We start from the raw sequence: 16,590 nt of genomic DNA on the forward strand, positions 1-16,590 counted from the left end.
GCTCCCTGGGCCAGCATCCTGCTTCCCCTGTCCTGGCAGCGAGGGCCACGGGCTGGCTGGGCGCTGGGCGCTGGGCTTGGCTTCCAGCACCCCTGTACAAACAGCAGGTCTTCTCCCTGGGTGGCCATGGCCGCCTTCGCTTCTGATTCTTCAAGCTTCCATTTAAGGCAACATATAGATGCCTCTTGTGAGCTTCAGTTCAAGGACAGCCCAGATAGTGGACCTGAAATCGGTTAGAGACAGGAGCAGCGCTTGGGCCAAGACTTGGGGAGTCTGCTGAGGGACCCAGAGGCAGAGCCACGGCCGCTGGGCACTGCTACAGGGCCCCTTAGGTCCTGGTGTGCAATGTTGTCTCCTGATCAGCACTTTCTATCAGTGGAGATTCCTTTTGCAAAAGGATGTTGTGCAGGTCTGGCTTCTGGCTTGCATAGACCCATAAGGACAACCTAGTAAGCACAGTCACTACAAAAAAGGGGGGGTGTTGTGGGACCCCCAGTGCATGGCTGGAGGGCTGTGTGAGATCCCACAGAGGCAGAGGTTGCAGGGTGAGATTACACTCTGGCTCTTAGTCGGCAGGCCCCCGGATACAGTGCCAACAAGGAAGGTTTATAGTTCAGGGGTGGAAAGCGGTGGTTCTTAAAAATACTAATTTTTATAAATTTAAAAGCCTCTGCTGGCTTGCTGCTTCCGATGTGCCAGGTGCCTTGCCTTTGGGTTCTCACGCCCCACCAACCGTAAAGGTTTTTGTTTTTTTCCATCACCCAAAAGTTGGTGGTTATTTACCCGAAGTCGCATCTTCTGGGAACCAGAGCAAGTCAGATGCAGTTGGGGATAAAACTGAGGTTCCCTTTCAGTGACTTTGGTCAAAGTCTGTGACTGCTACAAAGGTTAGTAGATTCTTAACTGTAATCAGAGTAGACCTTGCCACACCTTATATTTACAGAATCAGGTACTTCGGATGTCAGCATGCAGGAGGTGGTCCTTTGCCAAAGATTAGACCTGTACAAAATAATAGGTCCACGGGGCAGAGCACTTGTTTGGAGTAAAAACAAAAACCATGGAGATGCTTCAGAACTGGCCCAGAGGCCTGTCCGCCTGGGCACTGCCTAAGGAGGGAAAGATGGTTTAAACTCTGTCAGGCTCCCCTGAGTGAGACCACCGAGCGAGGTTCCCTAGATCGGCTGTCAGACGCCAGCAGGTGTCGGGTGATGGGGAAGAGCGGGTCCTGTTCCTACGAGACACTGACACAGTAGCAGGCGGTTCCCTGTCTCCCCGCTCAAGGGCCAGAGACACGAGCGGCTGCCGGATGCGCTCTCAACAAGGACCATCCCGGCCATGCCTCTCCCACAGTCACATTCAGCTGGAGATGCGAGACGCCTTCCTCTCTCTGCCTCTGTTCTTTGCCTTTGATAGATATATCTGTCCAGAATCCACATCTCTACCCACATTCCTTAAACACTGCCAGGACAGTGAGAGGATCCTGGTCTCAGCTCGGGCAAAATCCCTTCTGTAGACATGAGTGCGGGCTTGCCTGGACGCCGGGAGCACATGGGTCATTTTAAAAAATACACACTGACAGGCCCCTGGGTAGGCTCACTCTCATCTCCATGCGTTTACTTTGCTCCTGGAAAAATGAAGACGAGAGAGTGCATCGCCTCTGGTACCTTAGAAAGACGCAGCCCCCTTGCAGGAGGACGGGCAGCCTCCCTTTCGGTAACCAGCCAACCTTTACGGCTGCGTGCTTCCCACACCAGTCTTACTCTAGTGGGCAAGAGGAAGGGCTGGGACCAAGGGTTTACTGACTTTTTAACAGTGATTTAGCAGCCTGTGTTTACAAGATGAGCCTTTTTAAAAAACCCCACAGACACATATTAATACACATGCAATATTTTCTATACAGTCAGTATGTTCTGAAACGGTGCCACCCTCGCCTGCGCCTGAGTGAGACAGGTGGCTGCCTGTGGCCTGTGTGCCAGCCTCCCCTGCCCACTCCGCAGGCACAGACCTGCTGCCGATGCTGTCTGCTCAGCCGCCTCTTCCTGGGGAGAGTAAGGCCATTCTGTTTTGATTTCGGTAGATAATATTGTGCCGCGGAAGCCAGAAGGGCAAAGCGAAGCAGTCATGATGAGACGCGCGCCTCAGAAATCAGGACACCCCCCCATCAGGTGGTTTTGGAGAAAACCAGGAAGGTGGAAGAATGGCGTGCGATGGTGGGCGCAGAGTGGGGGGCAGGAACCCCAGGTGCCCCCTGCTTAAGCCACAGGACGTGGCTCACTGCTCAGCAAGCCCCCCTCAGTCCCGGCTGCCAGTGGGTACGGGAGACGCCGTGTACGCATCCTGCTATTGGAACTATATTACCGCCATAATGTCAATGCTAACTAACCATATTGGTCTATAGCCGGAATTTTGTATTCAAAACGGCATCCTTTTTCAATGTATGCTGTGTAAAAATGTATCTATAGGAAAATGTCTTCGAATTGTACTTCTTGTATGTTACGTACATAGAGACTATTTTAACCAGGCGAAGTATTTTTTTTTTTTTTTGGCAGTGATTGGAATAAATCACGTACTACCTTTGAGTCCCATTTAGGACACTAATAATAAAATCATGGCAATGCATTTTTAAGGCTCTGAAAATTTATTTCTTCATGGTTTTAGGAAGCAGGAAGAACTCCTCAAGTCTTTAAAACACAGCCATTTGACCTTTAAAGGGGGTCGGGGTGGCGGGTCGGGCCATGGATTAATCTGTGGGCTCTTCTGCTTGGAGACCTGGAACCGCTCACTTTGTCTAGTCAACACCCACGCCACCCAAGCACCCCAGGGTGGCCTAGAGATGGAGGTGGTCAGGCCCCAACCCAGACCTCCCGGGTCAGAATCGGTCCATTCACAAGCTCCCGGTGATTCGTATGCGTGTTAAAGATGGAGAAGCGTTGCCTAGACACCAGTTGGCACAAATCTCTACTAAAATGACCAGTGAAACGGTGCATTAAAAAAAAAAAGAAGAAGAAGAAGACTAAAACGAATTAAGTGCCTGCCTCCGGAGAAGCGTTGCCTAGATACCAGTTGGCACAAATCTCTACTAAAATGATCAGTGAAACGGTGCATTAAAAAAAGAAGAAGAAGACTAAAACGAATTAAGTGCCTGCCTCACGTGTCAGGTAATATGCCTGGCACTTTCACGAATTGCCTTACCGAATCCTCAAAATCAGCTCGCAAGGCAGGGTAAGTCATGGCCCAAGTTCAAAAGCTGGGCCTTGACCCTGGGCTGCCTCTGAGCCCGTAGGGTCCCCGTTACAGCTCTTGGCAGCTGACCTCCCAAGCCATCATGCAGACGGGACAGTGGGGGATGCAAGGTGGTGGCTTCCCGCCGAAATCCTGAGACTTATAAAGCGTACGTCACTAGAAAGAGGGTGGATGTGCACTTGCCGTTTCATTTCCTGCTGCTCCTGCTCCTGGGAACACGGGCTGGGAGGCGGTCTGGCAGCGGCAGGCAGTCTGGTGGGGGTCACAGCAGGGAGCTGCCGCCGGGTCCTGCGTGTAGTCTGCCCTGGAGACGTTGTCCCCAGCAATGTCGTGCAGGACGTCGGCAAGAACCTCCCTGACCTGGGGCAGCACGCGCTGGTACTCCGCACTGCCTGTGTCCAGAGGCACAGCTTCCGTAACATCATCTTCCAGGTTGAAAATAAGGGGGGGCTCATGAGACCGCGCAGGCCCCACACTCCCGTCGCAGGCTCTGGCTCCTCCTAGAGAGAGGGGGACAACAAGGGCCCCGTCAAACCCAACTCCAGCCATGTCGTCAGAGCGGAGACCCGTGACTGATTGTAAATGAACTCAAACACACCAGCACCTGACTATTCAAATGACTGCCCTCCCTGTCCAAGAAATGACCTTGAGAATCTGCGTGCTCGTCCCACGATGCTCCTGCTGTCCGGAATGATCCGGAACTTCTCCTTGGACTTGCCTTCAGAGCCAGTAGAACTTGCGTTCAAATGTCTTTCATCTCTGCCCTCTGGGAGTAAAATTTGTTTTAAAATAGATTTCTTGGATAGCAAATATATTCAATTTTAAGCATCAGGCAGGCAGACAAGGTGACTCCTGCCACTGAGGGCTGAAGTGGAGGTTGCTGTCTGCATCAGTCTGGCTGTGGAGGCAGTCCCAAGGAGGAGGGCCAGGGGCCTGGGGCGATGGCAGCATCCTTGGTTGTTAATGATTCAGATGACTTTTTTTTTGTTTGCCTTTTCCATGCAAGTAAGCAGTTAAGGTATCTGACACAAATGAATAGAATACAATTGAATGAACAAAAAGAATGCAGGCCAAGGATGGCCCTCGGAAGGAAACAACGGGAGTTAGTTCCTAAAGACCTCCTTCGACTCGGAGCTTCTCAGCGGCCAAGCGTGACTAAGTCAGAAACTGAAATCCAATTGCTCGTGGGAAGCAGAGCTGCTCTGGCATTGAGGTGTGAGAGCTTCTTCCACGGCTCCTCATACATGCTGATGGAAAGCACAGCTGTGTAGTTAGGATGGCCCAGCCGATGACCTCTCCTCACCCCCTTTATTACCCAGGTGAGAGCGTCACACCGAAGTGCCAGTCAGTGAAGGCAGACCCCCAGGGGCCAGAGCCGGGCTACCTGGGCACTGGCTTCCATTCTAGTCCCCTGTGGAGAGGGCTGACATCTGAAATCTCGAGTGACAAGAATGAGTCGGTGGCGTGGCCTTGAGGGAACCGACCTTAATGGTTTTCCTCCTGTGACTCAGATTCAGGTTGTTCAGCTGAGAAAGAGAGTCACTGCCTTTGCCTGGAGGTTGGGGTTGAATCAACAATGAAGAGGGGTCACGTGAGGTTTGGCCGTCAATCACGTGAAGGCTGGGATGGGCTCCTCTTATGAGAATTAAAGATTTTTGCTTTAGCCGATTTGGCTCAGTGGATAGAGCATCAGCCCAAGAACTGAAGGGTCCCAGGTTCGACTCCAGTCAAGGACACCTACATGGATTGCAGGCTCGATCCCCAGCCCTGGACCGGTCGGGGGTGTGGAAGGCAACCAATCAATGTGTCTCTCTCACATCGATGTTTCTCTCTGTCTCTCTGTCTCTCCGCCTCTCTTTCACTCTCTCTAAAAATCAATGGAAAAATGTCCTCGGGTGAGGATTAACAACAGCAACAAAAAATTAAAGACTTCCCATTAAGGGAATAGTGGGATAGCTTGCATATAACTAACCTTCCTATAGATAACAACTATGCATTCTAGGCAACGTATTAAAAAAAACACCCTGAAAAGAAAAAAAGAGAAAAAAGAAGAAAATAAATAAAAACACACCCTGAGGGCACTAGAAATTAACCAATGCAAAGGCAGCAACCTAACGGGACTGGATCCTTGAGAGAAGGAAGCCACACTGGGTTGGGTCTGTGTTTAAATGATTTCCCCTGGGAAGACTCGTCGTCCCCAGGCTGTGTGGCTCAGAGCAGCTCACCCCAGGAGAAAGCTGTGGTCCCTTTGGCCTGAGGTGTCAGGGGACAGAGTTCAGGACAATGGCTGAGCAAAATCCTGGGTAAGAGGGAGCTAGCGAGGGGAAGCCTCAGAGTCCTGGGCTGAGCCCTGACCTGCGGGCACAGGGGACACGGGCCCCAGCAGCAGCTACGGGCGGACAGAGCTCAGCGGGCGTTTCTATGCGGCCACGTGGGGGAGACGGGCTTAGAGTGTGAACGCTATTAGAAAGGCCTCAGAAACATTTCGTATTTCACACTGAAGTCCCAAAGGGTTCGTGCTAGGATTAAAGACCACGGCCCACGACCGAGGCATTCACCTAAGATGAAGGACCAAATCTGCGAGAGCCAGTCCCAACGACGTGGAAAACCAACCTCCACAAGTTTAAGGGAACAGAAAGACCCACACTCCTTAAATATCAGAAGTCAGAATCTCTACGGTCCGGCATCCACAACGACCAGCTACTACGCAGCAAACTTCCCGTTGCTAGCCCAGTGTGTCAGGAGCTGAAAAACCATCACTCCATCCGAACAAGTAAAAGGCTGAACCAACCGAAATAGCCTCAGCCTTTCTGAGAGCTGTCGGAGAAGCGACGTCACAGGCAAACGATGCCCCCCAAATGGGAGATGCAGATGAATGAAGAGAACTCCCCCAGAGCAGAGCGGACCGGTCGCCTTTTCAGGCCACTCCTAGTTCACGACCGTAAGCTCACACCCTCGTGATAGAAGGACACACATCTTCCTCCAGGAAAAGACGCCCACCACGTTCCTGGGAGCTCACCCCAGACCAGCTGTGAGTGAGTGGGAGGCAGACTTCCAGGGGGCCGGGGGGAGGCATCCGAGCATGTCCCCGTTCCATCCTAGCCTGTTTCAGCCCATCTGCTGAGCTGTCGGTGGTCCCCGCCCCCACCCCGCGGGGAGTTGGTGACTCCTCAGAACAGACGTCCCCTGGGTGTTAGAACGCCTGTCTGACTGGGATCACTGGAAACAGCCCTGTGACTTCACGGTCACACTTGTGATCCCAGCACTGTGGTGCCGAGGGCTTCCTGGCACGGCTCTCCCTTCTGAAATTAACTCGGCCTGGGGGAGCCGTGCCTCTTAGATACTGTAATGTAAGGGCTGCGATCTAGACACGTTCCATCCGAGAGTGTGACAGTCATCCGACTGGTTTGCGTTTCAGCGTTTGGAGGATCAAAGACGGCTGTGGCATTTTTAATATCCTCCAAGCGATGAACTCATAGAACTTGTTTTCATGCCACGTTCTCTCCGGGGTCTGTTATCGACACTCCGGGAAAGTCATTTTTTTGTTCTGTTTTATATAATTCTTTGGCAAGTTCCAACATAAATTAACTGAACCAAATTGGAATCTGCAGCAGGTCCCAGATTTTGGTGGGGTTAGGGTTTTTTTTTTGTTTGTTTTGTTTGTTTTTCATTCATTAAAAAAAAAAGTTAATGTTCCTTCTAGATGCAAGACACTGTCCACGCACATCAAGATAACAAAAATGAAAGGGCTTACGGAGCTCTGAGCTCAGAGAGCTTGAAACTAGTAAGGGAAGCCTGGCTGGTCTGGCTCAGGGGTTGAGCACTGACCCAGGCACTGGAAGGTTGCCGGTTGGATTCCTGGTCAGAGCACATGCCTGGCTTGTGGGCTCGATCCCCAGCAGGGGGCGTGCAAGAAGGCGGCAGCCTATGGCTGTTTCTCCCTCATTGATGTTTCTCTCTCTCTCTCCCTCTCCCTTCCTCTCTCTGAAAACAAAACAAAAACTAGCAAGGGAAACAAAGCATGCACCTAAATGACTGGCATATAGGTGAGAAAGGAGTGAAAAGGGGGAATGTATAAAATGGAGCCACGTGAACCAAGCCGCTAACATTAACATTACGAAGCCTGAGGCATGAAGAACAGGTACGTTCTTGTTGCAAGGAGCCCGGGCACGTGAATGTTTTGAACTTTCCAGTCCTGCCTCAATGCCTGGCCGTGCATCTGGACACGTAGACCGGGCCCCAGACAACCCCCTGGTTGCCCCTGAAGGACCACGCCTGTCTCCACCGGACATCTGAATGACAGCCGTCTCGGACGAACCCTCAGAAGGCAGGACTGCTAATCCTCACGTATGTAGTTTTCGCTATAAGAACTCGTAACTTTTCTTTCTTCTTGGGAACACGTCTGGGTTTTTGCCTCGCTGTGTCCCCAGTTTGCCAACTCTGAGACCCTTAAAGAAATAAGTCTTTACCACTGATTGCTAACAAAGCCTGCGGTCTCTTCCTGAGTCTGTTCGACATGCGGCAGAATGTGGTAAATATCCGATTTCTCCAGATCCTACACTGCTAGGAAGATGGGAGAAAGTTTTATTTTTATTGATTTCAGAGAGGAAGAGCGCGGTCTCTCTTGATCAGCTGCCTCCTGCACGCCCCACATCAGGGATGGAGCCTGCAACCCGGGCGTGTGCTCTGACCAGGAATCAAACCGTGACCTCCTGGTTCATAGGCTGACACTGAACCACTGAGCCAGCCGCCCAGGTGGGAGGGAGTTTTATGATCGAGGTGGTATTTGGTTTGAGGCCTTAAAAGTTGAATTGAATATGGAGGCCGTGGCCGTGGCCCTCGGAGAAGACAGGAAGGGAGAGGGACCCAGGAGGCAGGGGTCTGAATGCAATTGGCAGCAACAAGCCCTTGGGAGGTTCTGAGAAGCATCCTCATCCGGTGTCACGTTTCTAAAGCACCCCCTGAAGATGGCCACCCAGACGTCTGTCGGTTTGCTAAACCGACCTCCAAACTCTATTTTCTGAAAGTCTCTTGTCAAGTAAATTTCACTGTCAAGTATCTCCGAGCTTCCATGTCATATCCACCCCAACTGGCATCTGAAGCGTAACAGTGTCATGTGTGAAACAGAACAGAAAGAACCACCGGGTAAGGTGAGTCCCTGGTGCGAAGCCACAGCACCAACCCCAAACTCTAACCTCACTCACGGCAGTCTCAGCCTCTCCCGGGAGCGGGATTTTAAACCAATCAGTCCGGAATGTCTTGGTCAATACCAGTGAGCTAATCTGCAGGATAACCCCACCCCCGCCTCACCCCGCTATTCCTTCCTTCCCCCCAAAGACGACTGTCCTAAAAGCAATCCTTCCTTATCTTTTTCTAATAACGCCCCCGCCACACCCTTCTGCCTGTAAAACCTTCCCTTCTGTACCCCCCTCCCCCCAGAGTGCCCTTCTATTTGTTAGATGGGCTGCTGCCCAGTTCATGAACCACTTAATAAAGCCAATTCGCTCTCCAATGGACTCGGTGGTGTTTTATTAGCAAATGAAATGGTCTTCAAGTGAAAAGCACTATGCGCTGTGCCGAACGGCTCTGAGCTTGCTGGGAATTTAACAGCAGAAAGACCTTGTTCGCTGCGTGTGATGGGTGCAGAGCGCCTGTGCTGGGCCCTTGGGTGCTGGGACCTCTGCTGGGCCCAGGCTTTGGATGGGAGGGTTGGGGGGATGGGGGTGGAAGTGCTTCCCAAAGGAGGGCCACCCACACTCATTCCTGCAGGGCTGAGTGAGAGTCCCCACGGGGCCAGGGCTGGGGCAGGGGCAGGGGCCAGGGCCACCCTCCAGGCTTTGGGTGGGCGGCACCTCCCTAACTCACCAGTGACGTAGAAGGCCTTGTAACGCTCCAGGCGGACAGTCTGCAGGGCTCCGTACTCTCCCGCTGCCCCACTGTTGGGGTGAAACAGCACCTGCAGAAGGGAGGCGGGGCTCACTCATAGGAAAACCAGGTTCTCTCTTCTCGTCCCCCAACCCCACATCGAGGTACGTTAGTCTGTTCCATGCCTCCCTGCTTCAGGTCTTATTTTGTTGGTTAATTCATTTTGTTCATTAGATTCCACAAATAAGTGAGATCGTGTGATACTTGTCTTTCTCAAGATATACCTATGTGCATGGCCCACAGACATGGGCAAGAGGGTAGTGGGAGGGGGCTGGAAGGAGGGGATCAAAGGGGAGGGGGATGGGAGAGATCTGTAACACTATCAACAATAAAAAATATATTTAAAAATGAAAAAATAGAAGAATATTTCATCACGTAAGGGGAAATTCAGAATATATTAAGTCTAAGAAGTAGATAGTAAGGAAAAAAAGGACAATGAGCGAACCCTTGTAAATAAACTGCGCGAGAAGCCGAAGGCAGCCCGAAGTCCACACCAGCCCCGTCCTGGGCGCCTCTGTGGCCGATCGGAGTGGGTCACAGCTCTGGCCAGACGCCTAGCCCAGCACCAGCTGCAGGGTCCCCAGCAAAGTGAACATGAAAGGAACCTTGTCCAAAAATTGAGAATTTCAAGACGACCACAGCAAGTGCACTCTAAACCCAGCGCAAGGCCCTTCTGAGTGAGGAGCCCCGTGTGTGTGGTGTGTGTGTGTGTGTGTGTGTGTGTGTGTGCACAGCTCACGTGCCCGGAGGCTGGCCCTGCACGGCTCCACCCGCCAGGTGCAGATGGGCCTGGGGACCTGCACGCTTCACAAGGACCCGCGGGGCCTCCGGCGCAGGTGACCCTCAGGCTCCTGCACAACAGCTTCTCTAGGAGCCGGCGATCTTTTCACTGTCGCCTGAGCCAGGGCGGCCCCGGGAGGCACCCTAAGAGACCCTCTCAGTGATTCCTCCAGGAATGGGCACTCCCTGCCCTTTGAATGGAGCCTCAATCCTACTCCACCCGACTGAGGGCCCCTTTCTCTGCTGGTCCCAGATGAAAGAATCCCTACGGCCTGGAAACACCTAAGTCAGGGATTCCCAGGGCAGGATTTAGTGGGAAATCAGTGGCCAGCGTCCTTGGTAGGCTGGTGGGTTTGGGCTGGAAGTGGGAGACCGCCCTGGTATGAATCATGACCAATATACATCACTGGGAAGGCGCTTACGTGATTCAAAGTTTCCATGGGGCTAAAAAAAAAAAATCAGAACCATCTGTTGGAGCAGTAAACAGCTGTCCTCCAAGTTTCCCGCTCCGGGAGGATGCCGAGGGCGGGGCTCCTCCCACACCTGCCTCTTCCGTGCCGCGCTCTCGTGACAACCTCGGCGGTTCCCCAGGCAGCGTGATGACAGCGGGCTCCTTCCAAACAGGAAAAGAAGTCGTAACTCAAAACCCTCACTCCTTCCAGGCCCGCAGGACGCCAAGCCTCTCGCCGCAGGAGGCTGTGGTTTCCTCCTGGGGAAGGCAGGAAGCGGGAGGCTTGGAAAACCTTCCGTCGACTGATCGATGATGCGCTCCGACAGCCAGAAGATGGGAGTCGAGTCCGCTGGTTCCAATCACGGGCGGGCGCTGCGTCTCGGTCGCAGAAATGCCACCGAGTGGGCCGGGATGTTTGTGCGACGTTACCAGAGGCAACCTCCACAACTCCAGAGGACGCTGTCTTGGGGGGCAGCTCGCTCTCAGAAACCTGGCTGGATTTCGGAGCGCTTGTCTCTGCTTCCCCCCTCTCCCCCTGGAGCTGACTGATTATATTCTTGTTTCTATCAACACAGGAAGGAGGTTGGCAAACCGAGCCATGAGTCACAGCTGAAGGACGACGTTTTCTCTCGGAGGGCGCCGGGTCCAAACGCCAAAGATGACACCACCTCCCGAAAGCCCGCTGCACCCTCATGGCTGCCTGTCCCACCTGTTGGCTTCGCTTTATTCTATTCTGTGTCTAAGCACGCGAGCACCGCCTTGTCTTCCCTCCTGAAGGCCGGTGCCTCTGTCGCACCCCCGGGAGGCCCTCCTATCCCACAGGATGGGGGTGCACAGCTCTTCGCCCAACGTGGCCAGCCCTTCGCCAGCCACTCGGGATGGCGTCCTTCACCACGAGGGGCGTCCCGAAGAGAAGTGACGGGTGTGTACAAAGTGGGGGTTTGGTGCCAGGCTGTGCCCCCTCCCCTGCCTGGCTCTCCCCCGTCTCCCTCCTTGGGGCTGCCTCCTCTGCCAAGACACGGACAGACGTATCAAGACCAGAAGCAGGAGGCTCAGCAAATGCAAGAATGTGCAGCATGGCGGCCGCTGCCTTTGGTTTTTTGAGCATCACCTCACAGGCCGCCCCCAGCTGCCGTGAGAAGACCGTTTAGTAGGAAACCCAATCGCCCATTCACCTGCCTCTAAACCTCTCAGCAAAGGACCTGGAGAGGGTGCCAGAATGTAAGCGGCTCTAGGCCACTTCATTTGCAAAACAGGGAAGAACCCGTTGCTGAGATACATTTGCATATTGTACTGAGATGACTGGGAGTTCCTTTGAACTTCCTGAAACCGGAGTGTTTTTCTTCTAAACCAACCCATGTTAGGATCGTGGTAAGCCCAAGACATATCTATCGGTGGACACAATCAAATGGTGCTTATTTTAAAACACATATGACATGCGTGTACATGCATGCATGTACATGTATGTACACAATGTATACCTATAGAATCACTCATAGTTTTACCCCCTGGCCTCCCTTCAGCAAATTAGAGATGGTTTAGTGTAGTCTCTTTAGTAGCTGGCCAGAGAAGTCCTAGGCCAAATTTGGAGCAGGGCCAACAACTCCCTATGTGGCCCCCAATGAAGGTCCTCACTAATGCGGCCAAGACCCCGTGCCCGGAGAGGCGGGGTGGCCACAGGTGTGTGCCCATGTGCTTTCGCTCATGCAGACAACAGCAGCAGCGCTGGCAGGCAGCACCTGGTGGGGATGTCCATGGGGCCCCGGGGTGTGGTCAGGGAACAGATCCGCCCGACTGAGCTGCGTAGCCACATGGACGTTCCCACGAAAGCCCAGTCGGCGCTGTGGTTTGTCTCTGGTCCTCGAGGCTGAGCCCTGAGAAGGGGCCTCCTGAGCCTGCAGACTTGAGAAAGAGAGCGAGCGTTCTCCCCTCTGGGAACGGAAGTGAGTGCAAAGGAGCTGGCTCCACAGGCCCCAACCACATCAAGGAGACCACAGTCCTTGAAGCACTTCCTGGTGACTCCAATGACTGTTAGTTGCCATGGTGACGCACACTCAGGAGCATCTCCCTGATGTCCTGGATCGGCCCCCAGGGTCACGTACTGCGACTCCTACCTTCCTGCCTCTCGCTGCTCAGGAGCAGGGCGCGGCCTGGGAGCGCCTGCCGCTCCAGAGGGTAGGATGTTCCGGAGAGAAGCGGTACTTCTTGAGGGGTGCGGGGTGGGGGAGAGTACGTGCCAGGCATCATCTGACAACACCCAGACACCAATGAGTGTTCACAGAAGCACTGACGCCCACCCAGGCCCAGTGTGGGGCTTGCTGGGGCCGCCATGGGGAAGGGCAGCTGCAGTAGCTGCCACAGCACATTTGAGCGGCATCTGAGTCACTTCCATGTGGCCCTCGGTAAAGGCACAGCTATAAATAGACGCTTTGATGTGCGGCCTCTAACTGAGAAGCCCTGTGCTCACAGCCTCGCAAAGGGGGTTCCGGTCCCTCCATCCTCCTCCCTCCTCCCACTTCCTCTTCCCCTTTTGGCAAAAGGAAAACTGGGAAATGACAGGGACAGGCCATCAGGCCCAGCATTTCCTGGTTGTGCCTCAGAGCATCTGAGGAGAGGACACTAGGCCCTGGCTGGTGTGGCTCAGTGGATAGAGCGTCGGCCTGTGGACTGAAGGGTCCCAGGTTTGAGACCAGTCAAGGGCACATGCCCGGGTTGCAGGCTCTAGCCCCAGTAGGGGGCGTGCAGGAGGCAGCCGATTGATGATTCTCTCTCATCATTGATGTTTCTATCTCTCCCTCCTTCTCTGAAATCAATAACTATATTAAGAGAGAGAGAGAGAGAGAACCAACACCGGGTGCTGGGTCTCACAGCCCCGAGCTAGTGTGGCGGCTGCAGAGCCTCACGCTGGGCCTCCAGGAGCCAGGGCCTGTCCCTGACATGAATGTGCACCCGTGCACCCACTTCGGCCAAACGGTTAGACTTAAATCCGACTGACATTCCGGGCTGATTATAGGGAAGCGGAGGAAGGGAGAGGAAAGAGGTTCATCTCAGAGGAGTCGCCCTCAGGGTTTCTTAGACTGGATCTGGAGCGGCCTGCCGCTTGCCTGCCTCCCCTGAGATGGCTGTTTGCACGAAGGGGAACAGGCCCCGGGTGAGGCGGCAGGTCCACCCCGAAGAACCGGGCGGGGTACATATCTCCTTCACTTACCCTGTGCCCAGTCTGCGACCCGCCAAAGAGCACGTCGGAGGCATCCAGACCGTCGAAGTGGCGGCCTCGGGGCAGGCTGGCACCGGCCAGGGCCACCACGGTGGGGAAGATGTCCAGCACACTGCAGGAGGATCAGACAGACAGCCTTGGCCTGGCTGGTCCCGGACTCTTGCTGGCCATGCTGTGGCCAAGACCCACCCGCACCAGCCCAAGCCCAGCACTGGCGGCCCAAGCCCAGCACTGTGTGGCCCGGCCCTCCCCCGGCCTGTCCTTCCCTCACGTTCCACCTGGGTTTCTACCCTCCAGGCGGCAGAGCGGCCCAGTGGTTCAGCACCCAGGCTCTGCGGCCAGGGGTTGCCTGGGCTCAAATCCCAGTGCTGCCACCTGTCCGGCCCCTCGGGCCTTCGGTTTTCTGTTCTGTAAAATGGGCAGGATGCCCTGGCAGGTGTGGCTGCGTTGGTTGAGCGTGATCCCTGGCACTGAAAGGTCACCAGTTCCAATCTGGGTTGGGGCACATGCCCAGGTTTCCTGCTCAATCCCCAGTCGGGGTGGGTGCAGGAGGCAGCTGATCAATGTTTCTCTCTCTCTCTCCCTCTCCTTCCTCTCTCCCTAAAAATCAATAAAAACACATTAAAATAAAATGAGTGTGATAATAATCATCCTAAAGGCACAGAGAAGAAGCTGGCGCTCGGTCAGTGCTCCTTGGAAGTCTGTGCTGTCACTGTTCACAGTGACACCCCTGTGGGCCGATCTCCGTGGTTCTGCCTGTCACCAGCGGGGCCACAGCCACGCGCTGGGAGGGAACAGTGAGTGGCAGGTGTCGGCAAGAGAAGGTGCCTGTCCTGTTCCTTCCCTGGGTCTCTGTGCCCTGAATATCTGGTCTTTCTTTGGAACCCAGTGATGTGAGAAACACTCCATCTCCTTCAATTCATCTCTTTTCCATTAAAAGAGCAAACGCTCCCGACAGACACAGCTCGGGCAGACGAGGAAAGGAGGAAACGTGCACAAGCAGCACACCGCCCAAGGCAGCCGTCGGCGACCGAGGCAGCCTCGCAGCGTTGCCCACCAAGGCAGCCGTGGTTACCATTAGGGTGCACTTGGTTAATGTGACCTTTTGTGTTTTTTTTAAATATATTTTATTGATTTTTTACAGAGAGGAAGGAAGAGGGATAAAGAGTTAGAAACATCGATGAGAGAGAAACACCGATCAGCTGCCTCCTGCACACTCCCCACCGGGGATGTGCCCGCAACCAAGGTACATGCCCTTGACCAGAATCGAACCCGGGACCCTTCAGTCCACAGGCCGATGCTCTATCCACTGAGCCAAACCGGTTAGGGCGGTTAATGTGACCTTTTAAAGCTCATAGGGTACGATTTTACTCCACTACGGGGCACCCCCTGCCCCTCCGTCCAGCCTGCTATGCTCTCGGCGCTGGGAGCAGCTCTCCAGCAGGAACACGTGGGCTGCCCCTTCCACAGAACTGTCGACCCGCGGGCCCAGACAACCGAGCGTCTGTGGGACCTATTGGCACAAGGCGGGCAGGGCCAACGTGAGGCCGGCCTCCCCCACAAAGAGTCTCTGGCTGGCCCGGGACTGGGCCTGGCAGCAACTGGAGGCTCACTCCGGCCATTGCCCCACTGGGTGCCTGGCGGGCGGGCAGGCGGCGTCTGCCCTGCAAAGGGGCTGCAGGGGGGGACCTGCCATGAGGCCCCTCTTCCCTCTGCCCACCTCCTCCTCCTCCTCCACCTCCATCTCAGCCTCCACCTCCTCCTACGCCTCCTCCCCAGCCTCCACCTCCGCCTCCACCTCCGCCTCCTCCCCAGAACTCTGCCGACCACCCAGGGCAGAACCTCTCCGTGGGCTCGGGACAGAGTGTGTCTGCTTTGCCTTCTGCTCTGTCCACGGAGCCGGTGGCTTCTCTCCTGAGAGACGTGCTCCGGGAGCTGGCATCCCACAGCCGAGCCACGGCACGCCGCGCAGAGAAAGCCTCTGCGGAGTCCAGCACAGCCCAGGACCCTGTCCGCAGGCCACAGCCACGCCCCCGCGCAGCACCGGTGCCGTGTGGCTAGGGTGTGGTTGGGGCTGTTTGCCGGGCTTTGTGGAATGTGTGCCCCCGCGGGGTCTGGGCCACAGATGGGCCAAATCCGTGAGCAAGACCAACAGGAGGTGCTGGATGGGGGATGCACGGTCACTTTCTTTTCCATCTCATGTTCCCCTCTATCTGAGGCTCCGTTTCCTAGTTACACAGCAATCAGTCGATGTTCTCGGAACCCCAGTGTCTCCGGGATTCCCGGGGCCTCGGCGAGTCCTCGCCCACCCAGAGCAGAGAGAACCGCTGGCCCGAGAGAAATGTGGCAGCGTCTCCGGGACTCGCCAACGCCGCGCTGCCAGCAGTCCTTTCTCACGTGGCGGAGGGCGCTAAGCCCAAGGTCCCCCTGGAAGATTGAGGTCGTCCTGGGCACAGATGGACCCGGGGCCTCCCAGCCGGGCAGGGCGTGGACGTGGAGGAACCAAAGGGGCCCCAGCTGCTCCGAACTTCAAACCTCACCCGAGAAATCGGTCCTGGGAGCCTTAAACCCTTGAAGAAAGGGATAAAGCAACCCAGACATTTCCAGGTTTCTGCAGTTCATTGTGCTACTTGGGGGAGGCGCTGGCAGGGCCGCACTCGGGCTCCCGTGGGACCCAGGTACCGTTCCCTTCCAGGCCCTTCGTCCACACAGAATGTCCGAGTCCCCTTTCCCACTGTGTGGCCGTACAGGTGAACACAGAGTACACGTTAAACCATTTTCTTCTACCGAAAAGGTCTTTGCTATTCTTTCTCTCGGTTTTAAAAGAAAATAAACATGTCAAGCGTTCCCAAAGTCTCCTGGCCCCTGCACTGCGCCTCCTGGGCCTGATGGAGTCAGAGATGCCGGCCCCCGGCTTTAGGGGGGACAAAACCGCACCTCCATGGCCCCTGGCGACCAGTGGGCAGCCAGCAGC

General features: G+C 54.9%; 2 protein-coding genes across 9 annotated transcripts in view; one reads left to right on the forward strand and one right to left on the reverse strand.

Moving 5' to 3' along the window:
• WIPI1 (WD repeat domain, phosphoinositide interacting 1) overlaps positions 1-2,619 on the forward strand; it is a 27,922-nt gene extending 25,303 nt beyond the window's left edge. Inside the window, exon 13 of the mRNA XM_014547266.1 lies at positions 2,078-2,619. Within this exon, the coding sequence (XP_014402752.1) occupies positions 2,078-2,125 (48 nt within the window). The 3' untranslated portion in view covers positions 2,126-2,619. The remainder of the gene's footprint in view (positions 1-2,077) is intronic.
• Positions 2,620-3,052: 433 nt separating this feature from the next.
• Positions 3,053-16,590, reverse strand: part of ARSG (arylsulfatase G) — a 118,555-nt gene continuing 105,017 nt past the window's right edge. For 5 of the 8 annotated variants that reach the window (XM_005875770.2, XM_005875771.2, XM_014547254.1 and 2 more), the window contains 3 exons: positions 13,608-13,728; positions 9,109-9,199; positions 3,318-3,743 (listed from right to left, as the gene is read on the reverse strand). In XM_005875770.2, coding sequence (XP_005875832.1) covers positions 3,400-3,743; positions 9,109-9,199; positions 13,608-13,728 — 556 coding nt within the window. In that variant the 3' untranslated portion in view covers positions 3,318-3,399. Of the gene's footprint in view, positions 3,744-9,108; positions 9,200-13,607; positions 13,729-16,590 lie in introns of all 8 variants that reach the window. The other 3 variants (XM_014547258.1, XM_014547257.1, XM_014547256.1) reach the window with 3 other exon arrangements.

Source organism: Myotis brandtii, unplaced genomic scaffold, assembly GCF_000412655.1.
Source record: "Myotis brandtii unplaced genomic scaffold, ASM41265v1 scaffold469, whole genome shotgun sequence".
Classification (NCBI taxonomy): domain Eukaryota; kingdom Metazoa; phylum Chordata; class Mammalia; order Chiroptera; family Vespertilionidae; genus Myotis; species Myotis brandtii.